The sequence below is a fragment of the Phasianus colchicus genome, chromosome 1 (assembly GCF_987193195.1).
Source record: "Phasianus colchicus chromosome 1, bPhaCol1.hap1.1, whole genome shotgun sequence".
In the NCBI taxonomy this organism is placed as follows: Eukaryota; Metazoa; Chordata; class Aves; order Galliformes; family Phasianidae; genus Phasianus; species Phasianus colchicus.
In genome coordinates, this window is record NC_143436.1 from 49,233,895 (window position 1) to 49,248,138 (window position 14,244).

Below are 14,244 nucleotides of genomic sequence, written 5' to 3' on the forward strand. Positions count from 1 at the left end.
GTCTTCTTTGCCTTTCTGCCAGTCATGATCTGCTTCTGCTCTACTGACTGATGGCTGAAACAAAGATTTCAGAGCTGCTGCAGTTGAGCACCAAGGTGTAAGATGCTTTCTCCATGCCCTGCAAGGATCCACAAGTGGGTGGCAAAAAAGGCAGGCAACTGGCAACAGTGAAAACTGCCTGATCCCTCATAGAAGATAATAGATGTCTTTTACTCCAGTCCTTTATGGCTAATCCTACACCAGAAAGACTGCATGCCCTCCATACTGGCTTACATGATACTGCCAGCGCCATCCACTGTTGGGAGTGCCATGCTCCTGTCATTCAGTTGCCTCACTGCCAAACTTTGTTAAGCAATTTCATGGAAATATAATAAACTGTCCCAAATCAATTTCACAGCATTGCTAAGCTTGTGCCTTCATCAATTCAAACTTGAGCTTTCCATGAAAAATTGCTTGGAGAAATAAACACAAATCAGTAAATTATTTTAAGTAAACTTCTCACTCTAGCCAGCCAAAATGAAGCCTTTCCCCAAACCAGCACCCTTCCACAGCCATGAGAGAAATCAACTTGGCACCATCTCCAACGTGCTTGTTTCATCTGACCAGCAGTCTCACACTGGCAAAAGGCAAGGCCTCTTCCTCACAGCTACATTCAAAACAAAATAAATCTGCAAGTAGAGCCTCCTCCAGCCATCTCAACTTCATTTCTCAAGGGTAAGGAATGAGAAGGGGATCACAGAACATGCAGAATCCTGCTGCATCTCCTGGATTTGGGTAAGTCAAGGGCTGGAGAAGCCAGCACCCCTGCTTCTCTCCAGAACAGCTTCTTGACAGGAATACATGGGAGGCATACTGAAGAGCAGTTGCTAGATATTCAGATTTATTCAGAGGCTCTAAGCATTTGTACTTTGCACCTCAAAGTGCTCATAGTCCCTAGGTGATACTGGAGAGCATTCCTTCATGATTTAATCTCCCGCTCTTCTGAGCTCTCACCATGCCACACATCACTGCTTAGACGCAGAAGGAAAACATCAGCATCTTCAAGAAGAGGGTGGAAAGCATTTCTTGCAGCAGTCTGTATTTGAGGCACCTCATGTCACTCACAGGGCTTAATCTGTAAATGTCACATTATTTTAAAGAGGAAGGGTGCTATAAAAAGCATCCTTCTTGTGGTACTATCTTTTATTTATGGCATCTGTCACCTTTGTGGCTACATCCTCCCAGAGGTTCACTGCAATCAACCTTTTTGCAGCTGGTTCTAGTTATCAATGTCTACGGCCAGCAGAAGGCACACAGCAGTCTTGCTGGACTTCCCTCTTTGCCCAGGGCTGAGTTTCCAGGGAAAACAAGCTAATAATCAGCGTAGGATCCAGATACATCTGGATATGTTATAATCTTGTGAAGAGGATGGTTTCTGAAAGTACACAGCATCTGCTGGTAAACTCTGCCGGCTGGAAAAGCTGCCAATCTCTTCCCTGAAACCATTTCTGGAACTGCTGGCTGCCTGCTTCACACAGGCACACGAGGAGCACGTGTGCCACTGTTGCTAATCTCCTGCGCTTATTAAACAGCCTCAATGTCTTGGCTAAATTCCACCTTCAGCAGTTTCATTCTGCCAGCTGAAATGCTTCTTGCAGCACCAGTGAGGTGCGGCATTCATCTCTGCTTCCTACTACTTGCTGTTAAACTGTTGCTCTATTTCACCCCGGAGATGGCTGAATTTTAGTGGTGAATTAAGCTGACCCTTTCTACTTTGTAAAGTGCTTCGGAATTGCAGATAAAAGATACTACAGCCTGTCATAAATAAATGTAAGATGCTGACACTGCTACTGGAGGTAGCCATCTTGCTGAAAAATGATTTCATTTGTAACACAAATATTACAGGCAACAACACTGGGCAAGACACGGAAAACTCATTTCCATCTCGTTTTAATACTGCTTCAGAAGACACAGAGAAGACAGCATGCAGCCATTGTGCGTTTTTAACCCCTTTCAGGCCATAGGAATCCATGGGCTTTCAGCCCTGTGCGGCAGCTCTCTTCCACACCACCACATCTTCAGGGAGTGTCTTCTCATCCGATTACCTGCCATCTCACCAGATCCTCCTGAAGACCAACCCAAATCTGTTTTTCAAGCATTTTGCATGGTGCGTTCCTGCAGAGAGGAGCTCTAATCACGTTACAATTCTTTGCTCAATCACGACAGGTGTGGAGACCTGTTAAGCGTGATATAGCAAGCTCAGAAATCTCTCCACAGGAGTGAAAAAGAGTTTTCTTTGTGGGAAGAGGGCTGGCAGCATTCAGCCTGATTGATCATTTCAAGGGCACTACGGTTATAGTTTAATATTCATTTCATATTAAGGTGCTTGCAGGCTTGAGTGGGGACATTTTATTACTTAAATCAGGAGAGAAGACGCTGTAGGAATGATAGAGCAAGCAGCAGACTGGACAAGCTGGCAGGTCTCTGCCCTTTCTAGCTTCTTCCTTCCTATTTAAAATGCTTAAATGTGAATGAAATACCACATTTCTAGGTTATCCATCATCCAAATACTTCATGAAATATAGTATAAACATACTAAAATAAATACTACAGTAACATGCATCACCCTCAAATGCTTATATTAATTTCAAAATCTATTTTTCTAAACCTTGACCGATCAGGCATTCCTCGTCTTACATCACATACAGATTTTTGAAGTGCAGCTAACTCTGAGTTACTCGTCCACACCAACAAAAACCCCGTTGCTGGATAAGTATTTGAAAGCAGAACAAATGCATTATCTCACACTTTCATAACTCAAAATTGGGTGAACAGGGTATTTTTTCACTCTGATTTTCCAAAATGTTCACCTTTGGACCAAGAATGAAAAAATAAAATTTGCCATATGAAACAATGTGTTTTTAAAGTTATAGCTGTCTGAAAACAGGGCGGTACAGAGGGCTGTGAGCTACCGAGAGGTCTGGATTCTGTACTGTTAACAGGTGTTTGAAGCCCCCATTCCATTTGGTCTGAGATAAGAACTCAGCTGTCCCACAGATATGCAGATGCACATATCCCCAAAATTTCTATGCAAGACTCAAGCACGCCCTTCAAGCAATGATTCTGAGAGGAATTTCAGCACTGCATCCCATCAATAGTACTCTAAGCCTCAATTCAGAAAAGCACTTAACTGCAAGCTTAGCCTGAAACGTGCACAGTGCTTTCTTAGACTGAATACATGTGGCAGAGATCGCTTCACCCGCCGCTGCAGGTGCCTCTGGATGGGAACACAGCAGCTCTTCACAGCACCACCACACAGCAGTGTAGGGCAGAGAGGGGACGAGAATATCCCACCTAATGTCAAACTGCAGGGATGGCTTTAAGACTGCAGAACATCACAAACAAATCTCAGCCCAGCAGCCGTGTTAATGCCTCATTTCTCTACCAAGAAGGGTAATCTGATTTTTATTTTTTTTTTTTCCCCCTTTTATTTGTGTATTTCTGCCACAGATGAGCACTGTTCCGACCCCCAGGTCAGAGCCACTAGGCGGCGTGCCAGGCTGGTGCCTTGTCACACTGCATCGGGAACCCAAACTGCATCAAAGGGATGAGAAAGCTGCTCTGGAGTTGCACAGGGAGCCATAGCAACACAGTAGATCCTATTTTTAAAAACTTGAAAGATAGTAAGAACATTAAGTCTGAGGGGAGAAAAAAAAAAAAAGATGAAGAAAAAAGAAGTGTTTCTAACAGGAAAAAAAAAAAAGCACATTCCTTACAGCATCCAGTAATGAAACCATAAATGGCTCAGCATCCACCTTCACAGGTGTGCAGTCCAAAATACCCAGAGCCACAACACAGCAGTCCCTGAAGGAAGGTGGCTGTTTCTCACCTCCCCACCTCTGATCTGCTAACGCAAGTTTTCAAATCCCCTGGTGCACTTTGGACCCATAGGACCCTGACTGCATGCTGTGATGAGGAAAGATCCCAAACCACAGCCCACGATGGGTTTGTGGTTTCACACCACTTCTTTCAGCTCTGCCACAGAGGATTTTCATTCGTTTTTTAAGAAGAGTGCAGAGAGGCCAAGTGCACAAGTTACAGCATATTGTGACCAGCAAGTGAAGTTGCCACAGTATTAGCACTAATTGGACTTGGCTGCAGAGCAGGAGATGTCTCAGAGGGCTGGAAGCAGAACATGGACATTTTCCCATCTGGAAACTGATGGCGCATACTGAAATTCATTCCCAGCTGGTGGATTTTGGAGGCCTTTACAAAAGAAGCTGTCCTCTAATCAAAAGATAGCCCCTGCCTAAAGCTCATCAATTCATCTGAATCCTCCCACCCTATTTTAATTGTATAGAGAATTATAGATCCAGCTGTCCACACAGAGAGAGCATCACCTCCCCCCCTCACAGAAAGCCTCGCTCTGCAAGACAAGGTATCCTGCGCCACCTGAAGAGGAACAAACATTTTTGCTGTCTGTCCCCCCATCATACACTCCTTTTCAGACGCGAGGGGTCTTCAGTCTCCTATCAGCACGACATGCTGACTTGATGCTGCAGTCCTCTAGCAAGACATCCAACAGGGGCTATGAAGCGGTGATTGCATGAGCAACAAGAATAGAGTGAGATCCAACAGGAGAAACGGGAAAGGAAACATGCCCCACTAGAGGCGAAAGGCACTGCCCAGCCCTGGCCTCCAGCTGCTGCTGGAGCCGTGACAGGAACATGCAGATTTCAACAGCAGGGATTTCTAATCCACCAGCAGCGCTCACTCCATGTCCTGCCAGCCAGCACTAGCCTGACAGCAACCGGATACACTGACCAGCGGGAGCATAACAAGCTGCTAACAAGATGCTGGCTTAAAGGCTCAGAAAGGTCAAAAGTTACACATTTTCCCTCATCCTCCAAGTTCTGAAAAGGGCAATTTTCACATCTTTGGGAACACACCATTTATCTCTCCTCTCTCCTCCTCTGAGGAGTGAAGGAGTACCAACACCGTGCCTCCCAATCCTGGAGCAGCGTGGGGTTTAAGGGCAAGAGCAGGGCTTCCCAGACAACTGGCAAACAGTCCCAAAGGCAGCAAGACTTCAGGGCTGGCCAGTGCTTCTAGCTGCTAGCACAGGGTTCACTCATCTATCCTACAGACAGACAAAGGACGACACAAATACTGAGCTGTGGGAAGGTGTGCCTCACTTGGATGTGAGACAAGCTCCAAAACAGTATCTGCGAATGACATATGGTGATCCTTGTGTGTGACATGGCAGGCAACAGCTACTGCAACCAGATCTAAGAAAGGACAGGACAGTGGGTTAGGAGCAGCCCAGAGAGGAAGAGAAAGTTCTGCCTGGGAAATATCCTCAGCATTAAACTGGGCAAAGCAGATCCAGAGTGATAGCTGGACTGCACCTTTCAGAGACAGAAGTAACAATTATTGTCATTGGCCTCCAGGGGACCAATATATTTGTACAATCCTACTGCAAGTACTTTCACTACTCAATGACCTCACATTCAGGTGTTTCAAGTCCCAGCAATTCCTAACTCTGAGAACAGAACTTGCCCATGGTGTCCCAGGAAAAAGTTTCCAGCTGTTCCTCAGAGGCTCTTTCGCATTTCATAGAATGGTTTGGGTTGTAAGGGACCTCAGAGATCATCTAGTTCCAACCCCTCTGCCACAGGCAGGGTTGCCATTCACTAGATCAGATTGATCAGGCCCCCATCCAGCTGGCCTTTCTTAACTGGCTGGAATGAAAAGCTCCAGATGAAAGTCTGTATTTCCCCCCAAAGTGGAAGTATCATGTCCAAAAAATGCACCAAACTAGCTTGCCAGCTGTTTTCATATTTGAGGAATCTGAAGCGCAGAATTGAACCTACCTTTGTTCCCCTCTTAATGTATTTCTTTGCAAAGGCAGTATAATTCCACATTTGTATTTTCATTCCAAAGCAAATGCTTCACTGCGTTTTTTATTAAAATGAAATCTGGTGTGTGCAGCCTGGTGTTAAATGAGAGACTATTAAAGCCAATCAGTGGAGAACTCATTAGTAACCCTACAACAACAAACTAGTAGTTATGGCCTAGCATTCACAAACAGCCATGACAACCAGTAGGAAGAACGCAGGTCTTGTTGAAGGCTATAATAGAAGCATAGCTTGTGTAGTCCAATGACTGAATATCCATGCAAAATGGCTGTGCTTCTACTCCTCAAATGACATGTGCCAGAAAACATTCGTTTATCATGACTCATCCCTGAATACCTCTCTCAAGAATGCTCCCATCATTTAGTTATTTCTTCCCATTTCTAAAATATAATGAGAAGCACCCATCCTGAGCTCAAGGAAATCTGTCCCCTCAATTAAAATAACAAAATAAGCAGAAGGCTGCCTCTGAATACATCCACCTCTGCCCACTCACTCCTTAGCAGCCATGCTGAAGAGAGAGTAGATGAGTTTTGCAGAATGCCTAGAAGGTTAGTAACTCCACTTGGAAGGGCCAAGAGGGAAGAACTCCAAATCTGAGCATTTCTCCAGAGGAAAATCATGTTAGAAACTCCTCCTCAATCTCTGAAATCTCCTCATGTGGCAGAAGAGAGCAGGGAGCACAGTGATTTGCTGAATGCTCAGGAGAAGACCGGTTATCAAGATAACTACAAACTCAGTAGACTGGAACTTTCAAACCAGATAGCTTTCTGGGACAATGCAGGAATAAACAAACAGATACTTATTAAAAAAACACCAAAGAATTAAAGAGTGTAATTGAACTGGAAAACAGTATTTGAATAGTTGAATTCTGTGTGATCACCTAAGCCTATTAACAGCATAAATTGAAATAAATCCCTCACTGGAGGAAAACTTTCTCAAGAATCCTTCAAATCTTTCAGAAAGAAAAATAACAATTATTGTAGAACTAACTTTCATAATGGTATCACGCTTCTACTAGTTTGCGGGCTCATTTTCTAGGACAAAATCTGCGAATTCACACTTCTGCAGTTCTAATCCAACACAAAGGAGTACCAGTTTCAAGACTGACAAGCAACAGTTGCTATGAGACCATTATTAACATGAAGAGATGCACACCAAACACCTACATTGGTGAGAAATGGCATTTAAATAACAGTCCATCCTGATTCTCTTTATGCCTGTAGCTATACTTCAAGCAAAGCTTTCTTAGTGCAAGCACTTACAAAAGCAAAAAAAAAAAAAAGCCCATGAATTAGCAGATAAAAGTATGGAGAAATATCAATGGAGTGGGACCATTTGATTTTAGCTGCATCCAAAACTACTGCAAAAGGGAAAGGGGAAGAGCAAGGGATTCAAAAGCAGAAATAGGGAAATGACAAATTTCCCTATATTTTAATATAGGGAAATTATATATTATATATTAATAATTATATATTAATATATATTTTAATATATTTTAATAGAATATGAAGTGCCTTAGCTGAACTAAAATTCACATGTTTTTTAGTTATACGTGTCACTTTCCAAATAATAAAATGGGTAGATTCTTTTACTGCCTTCCAGCAATGGATTTGAAGCACATCAGACCACCTTGGATTAGCTTCAGGAGTTTCTGAAACCCCAGCTATGTGGTGATGTATTATCTGAGGTCACACACACACTTTGCAGTCTCCCCAGACATCAAACCCACGTACATACATTTCTCTATTCTGTGTAGGCATGTGGAGGGGGAACTGTAAGCTGCAGATGGCTGAATATAGTATTGCCAGGTCCAGGGCATGTCTAAAATTAGTTTTCCAGAACCTTCAGTCCAGCCCAAAGCATACCAGGAGAGGTTTAAAGCTTAGCACACAGTAAACTCCAGTGAGTTCAACAAGACTTGAAGGTATGAACACAGATCATAACCATTAACCTCTGCAGGTAGCAAGGTGAACTCATATCTTCATCTTTGCTTTCTTCCCACTTCCCTCTCTTCTGCTTCTTCCTGTCCAGATCCCAGGCTGTAAGGCTGAGCTTGAAGCTAATCATATCTCTATTAGAACTTCGGATTTGCAAAGGTAAATGCTGACTTTGGACACCACTAGTTTTAACACGCCAAAAGGTGTCTGAAAGTAATTGCATTTAAAAAGAAGCCCAAGCACGTAACTCACTGGAATTCATGCTGTTCAACCATCTCTCTCAAAAGTACAGATGGGGTACAAATGTTTGCAAGAGGAAGAACTCCCATACTAGCAGATCACAGGTCAGTGTCGTGCAAGGCAAAGCGATTATTTACACTGTGGCTGCAGAAGCAACTTCCACAGAGTGTAGTGATTTCTGAGCTAGTTCAGATGCCCGCAGCAATCTAAGCAGAGGCAGAATGGAGCTTGGCATGGACTAATTGACTCAGTTTTTCAGAGAGACTGATGTTGGCGTCCAAACTAAGTTGGGTACATCCACATGTACCTGCAGTCATTCCCATGAATGTTATACTCAAAGTAGACAAGGGAGAAGAAACAACATTATTTGGGCCACAAAGGTGAGAAGAAATATAATACTTTCCAAGCTGACAAGAGCTGCTTTAGTGTGGGATGCCCAGACTCCAGGGCATATCTACACTGCACAACAGTGCTGTCATATTTAGAGATTAGAGCATTTCTGAGCTGGTGCCTCCTATCCAATGCCAAGAAGAGCTTTGCAGAGATCTGCTGGGTCATACGTAACACAGCTATATGGGTATGATTTTATGCATCAGCTAATTAGCAGAAGGTCTCTGCAGAACACAGCATCTCACAGCAGGAGACAACATTTTGTTTTCTAAAGAAATGCTGAAAAGTCACAGCATAGCTCTCCCCTTCAGAATCTCTACTCGCTTAGAAAAGTAAAAAGCAACCTGCCTTTATGTGACTTCTGATAACTTCATACGTATTAAGTATATTTTTCCTGTTTAATCATTCCGGTGATGACTCAACAGAAAACAGCAGAAAACACCCTTTTCCATTAAGCCTGGCTGGGAAGGAAACTGATAAACGCATTGGGCATTTTTGGTGATTCAAGGGCTTGCAGACAATAAAAAGCCAGTGTAGGGAAGAGGAAAACATGATAGTGACACCTGCTAATATGTCAATGGATCACAGAGACAAAGAAAGAACAGAAAGAGTCATGGGCAACCTAACAGATCAAATAAGAGACTTATTTCAGCCCCCAGCTTTCAGACAATGCAAAACTGCATTCTGCCTTTCCATCCACCTGTCCCTCTATCTTCCTTGCACAGTTTGTAGCGAGAGGTCACAGCACACAAGACAATCCATCACATTTACAGTATTCTCTGATTCATCATGACAAATGAACAAAGATGCTGGGCTCTCTGCAACCACCTCTCATGACAACTACTACCTGGATTCTCCATCTCATACTGCAAAGGAATCAACCTGCCCAAGGATATTATATGAAAAACACTGGAGAATGACAGCTGAGCAGGTCAGAGGGCACATGGTTAATTGCAGATACTGCACTTCCCAGCTCTTCCCATGTCTAATGATCTGGGCTGCTTAGCTACACCCTAAAATTCTAGCTGGGACAATAAAGGGAGATCTAGTAATCAGAGTACTGCTCTAGAACTTGTTCTACCACAGTCTTCCTCTATGACCTTTAACAGGCATCTTAGCACTGTTTCTTTAGAACATCTGAAACTGGATCAGAAAAAGATACTTATTCAAATAGTTTTTCCATAGGTTATATATATATATATATATATATATGTATATATATGTGTGTGTAAACACACACAAATATTTTTATTTAATATTCTTCGCATATAGAAAAACTCCCACTCCTGATGGAGATGCTTAGGCTCTCTATTCAGTGTGCTCAAGAGAGAATGAGATCTGAAACAGTCAGCAGACAGTCACCAATGAGATGCCAATGAGCAGGATGATAACAGAAGTCCCTTTTCTTTGAAGTAAACCAGATACCAGGTGCCATGGAAGTTTCCCCATGTAGTGGATGGTTGGGTTACATAACCATCTACAAAGGAACACCCATTTATGAATTGCTAGTTCCTGGAACAGAACCTGGGCCCTTCTAGATTTAAATACAAAAATCCCCACTACTTGCAAAAAGAACCCACGTGCCACTTACAGACCCATTCATGTACAGACTCTCCAAGGAGTTCAACACTGTAATAAGAGTAAATCTGTTGTACACCAAAGGGCACACTCAGATTTTTTCATCATATCTTCATTGTGCCTTTGCTTTGTGCTGGCTTCCTCCTCATACGATATGGATGTTTTCCAGAGGAGTGACAGTAGCAACATTCACAGCAACACAAGTACCACCATCAGCACAACTCCCCTTGGCCAGGGTTCCTAGCCAACACTACCCACAGCAACGCCCTACCAATATTAGTCTGGTGGTCACAGGTTCTTTGCAACCTCTTTTTTGTAAGGCTAACCCATCCCTTCTCCTTACCTGTTGAGCATGTTGGACTGGTAAATCCTTTTCTCCTGGGTGTTGTAACAGCTGCTTTTGGGCTCAGGGATGAAGCTGTGTTCAGACAGCATATCAGAAGCAGCCGTGGTGATTATGGCTATTCCGTCCCTCACTCTAGCAGGAAGACCGTAGTCCCATTCATCATATGAGACAGAGATGAGCCCGGTGGGGAACTCAGATGGCACTGTGTCTGTATCCCCTGCCACCAGGCTGGGCACGATCCACGTGTAACCATAGCCTGTCAGACCCACAGAGTTGGCCACCTCAAAAATGTAGGTGGCCTCTTCCTTGGTGCAGTAGAGGAGGATAACAGGGCTTTGGAGCTTCTTGAGCTGGTTCTGGATCTTTGAGTCTCCATCATCCAGGGACATGTCCAACAGGAGGACCTCCTCCAGTTCCCAACCCACAAAGCTGTGCTCAATGGTACTGCGGATCTTGTTCACAAAGTCCTGGTAACCAGGGAAGTAAGTAGTGACAATGGAGAAGATGTACCAGTCATATTCTTCCATGATGTTGAGCATGACTGAAGCTTGCTGTTCTATTGATGGGCCAAACTGGAAGAACATGGATGACTCATCCTAAAAGAGGAAATCAAAGAGAAAGAGAAAACAAGAATAGGTCAAAGGAAATAGACAACATTCCTAGTCAACTCACTGAGTGTGGAGGGGGAGGCATACAGTTAGAATCTTGCACTTCATGTCTTGGCCACATTTTAAGGATTTTTAACAAAGTGAAGCAAGTGGGAAGGAAGTAAAAGCCTTTTTATGACCAGCTGTCCTTAATTTATTTTTAAAGGCACATTGCTGAAATTACTTAAATGTTTCAAATGTTAGGCATGATTCGAACAGATAGAGAACAAAGTGGTGCACAAATAAGGCCAAAAAGAGAATATGTGCAAAATATTCTATGTTTGCACAAATTAACAGCTTTAATACCAGGACTATCACAACACATATGTAGGATAAAGAGGGCACGAAGCAGCTTTGGGTTTTTTTGTTTGCTTTTTTTTTTGTTGTTTGTTTGTTTGTTTTTTAAGTTTGGGACAGTACTCTAGCTTAATATCCAGACTGAAATGCACCTAGATTAGGCACAATCATTGGACACAAACAAATCTGAGAACCTCTACTGCTGTTTCTTCTCAAAACAAGAAGTAGCATGAAGTACTACAACTGTGAAGACTCATTTTAGAACAACTTAGAAAATACTAAAGTTGAAAAAATATCTAAACCATCTAGGGTTTTGTTTATGTAATATTTTATAGAAGTGTTCATTCATTGCCTTCTATCATGCCAGGTTCATCTTTGTAAGAATCAGAATGTGCACGATTTTATAACTTCCAAGACTCCAAAGGCATTTTGCATGGATCATCTCTTCAGTGGCATACTGCAAGTCTTTTTCATCCTGAGTTTTCACAAGATACCACCATTTCAATATTCGAAAGGTTCAGTAAAATCGAAATCCCTGCTTTGGCCCTGTTCTTGATGGAAACAAATAGAAAAAACATTTCTTAATACGCTCTCTTGCAATCTGATCGCTGTTGTTTAAAACCAACTGCAAACTCCCACTGATTTCTACAGGATAGGATTTGATCACAAACAAAAAAGGTAAAATTACTGTTGTCTTTCTGCAGAGATTCACATCACAATGAGGAAACTCTCCAAATCCAATCACCGCTTCTTTTTCCCTGCCAGAAAAGCTGAACCAGAAATCCAAAAGGAAGTAGTCAGGAGTTTTAGATTAGAGAAGCTCCTTGTGTAAATGCCCCAAAACATTACCTCAGGACATTCCCAATGTAATGCTATAACATGATGAAAAGCACAACAATAATAGTAAAGTCCTAGGCTACAGCAAGTGAGGATAAGTCCCAAATGCAGCAGCCATGAACACAGAAAACAAAGGAAGAAGTATGCTTACCCTTAGAAGACCTCAGGCAAACAAGGATCTCCAACAAGCTACCCTTGCCTCCACTGTCAACCCTTACATGAAGTCTTGGAAGGGCTGGATCATGGCTTCATGCCTTCCAGTCACTGAGGTGCATTGCATGCACCTGAGCTCCCCTGGGTTGGCCCTGCCTTCCCACCAGGTGTTCAATCAATCACTGTTTCAAGCTGTGACTTAGCATTTCCACTACACCAACTCTCTACCAAATTCACTCTCTGACAGTTTGGCAGGTAAAGCTGGTTTTCCACAATGGTGTCAGTTAATCAGGCGTCCATCCATTCATCCACCCCTTCTTTACTCATGCTTTTTCTTACCTATTGCCATTTTCTCTATCAGTAAAAATATGCTAAAGCTCAGCAACTCCAGGAGAAGAATAACTCTGATCCTCTGACCAGCCTTGATTCTTTTTCCTGAATTTCCAGTTGGTCACATCCTATATGAAGTTCTTGCTCTTAGATCCCCAAACCTTTCCTGTGAGTTCTGGTGATTAAACTCTATTCACTTCCACCGCTCACTCACTGGAAAAATAAATGTACTCAAAAAGAAAAAAGAAAAAAAAAAGGCAAATTGGAAACAGGAGCAGCATCTGAGCCTCACAATCTGTGGAACACAGTTCAAGTTTTCTGATCACTGGAATTCACACACCTCCCCTCCTACAATTGTGCTCAGGAAAAAAAATTAAGAGATACATTTTATCTTTGAAGCTTACAGAGACAATCAGAAAAGACAGATGAAAGATTAAATAACTGTCACAGCACTTGCCTGATATTAAAGACAGCCTGAAGAAGCATCTTCAATACCCTTCATTGCACTGTACCTTTGCAAGCCACCTGTAGCAAACTGATTGCTACACTGTGAGTGATAACTACTTTTTTATATATTAATTCAACAAAAGCTTTTCTATTTCTATGCATAGGAATCTCTGCATTGACAGCAAAATTCCACAGTTTCTATCAGAGAGTCTAAGAGTTGAAGGACCTGACTACTGAATTATAGAAAGATTTGACACATGGGATCTAGAAGTCTGGATGCTTTCCTCAGTGATCAGGAAGGGACATGAGATGGTAAATCCAATAGTTATTTCAAGGCTGCACACTCAGGACATGCACACACACGAGTTACTAGATGTGGAAGCAAGGTGCAGGAGGTACTGCCGTCCCTGAGATTCAAAACCCCGTCAGACGCTCCAGCTAAAGCACATGCTGACAGTTCATTCCACATGAGTGCACAGCACAGTTGAAGGAAATTCTCTCTCAAAAACTCAGGCAGAAAATTCAGCACTCCTCACTAACCAGAGCATAGCAGAACATCAGACATCAATACATAAAATAGGTAGCTTTACTATAACCCAGCTTAACAGTTTACCTCTACTGAGAAATAGATACAGCCCTCCTCAAATCAAAGAGCATGAACCATTTGGCCGTGCATGTGATTACCACTATTATACAACTGCTTGCATCTTTATTACAGAAGCTGCAAGAAGATGCAACTTCTATTCAAAAGGAAAGCATTCAGGAGGTGCAAGCCAGCCCAGATTTTGGCTTGGCAAGATTTTTTTTTGCACTTAATCACACCAATGCTTGGGCTAGCCAATTGTTCTTCATTCCCTAACCAACTCAGCACTCAGAAGAAAAAAAAAAAAAAAAGAGGGGTGATGAAGGAAGGACATACAACAGTGTGGAAGAAAGTGCTCCTTTCACAATAAATCAGGAGAAGTGCTGATGGAGCTCAGTGAGAATCTCAGTGAGTGCATTTTAGGAGGAAAAAAAAAGCAAACAAAGAAAAATGACTTCTCTCCTTATTTTTGACCACACCTAATGGAAAACCAAGGAAAAAGATAAGATACCTAAACTGACAGAGAACCACGCGGCTATCAGAACAGGAATTTGACTTCACT

At 42.6% G+C, this 14,244-nt stretch overlaps 1 protein-coding gene across 8 annotated transcripts in view; it reads right to left on the reverse strand.

Annotated features, from left to right (window-relative positions):
- Nucleotides 1-14,244, reverse strand: part of GRIN2B (glutamate ionotropic receptor NMDA type subunit 2B) — a 205,650-nt gene that overhangs the window by 108,159 nt on the left and 83,247 nt on the right. For 6 of the 8 annotated variants that reach the window (XM_090141067.1, XM_090141071.1, XM_090141106.1 and 3 more), the window contains one exon: nucleotides 10,386-10,984. In XM_090141067.1, coding sequence (XP_089997193.1) covers nucleotides 10,386-10,984 — 599 coding nt within the window. Of the gene's footprint in view, nucleotides 1-10,381; nucleotides 10,985-12,320; nucleotides 12,415-14,244 lie in introns of those variants that run through there. The other 2 variants (XM_031600342.2, XM_090141110.1) reach the window with 2 other exon arrangements.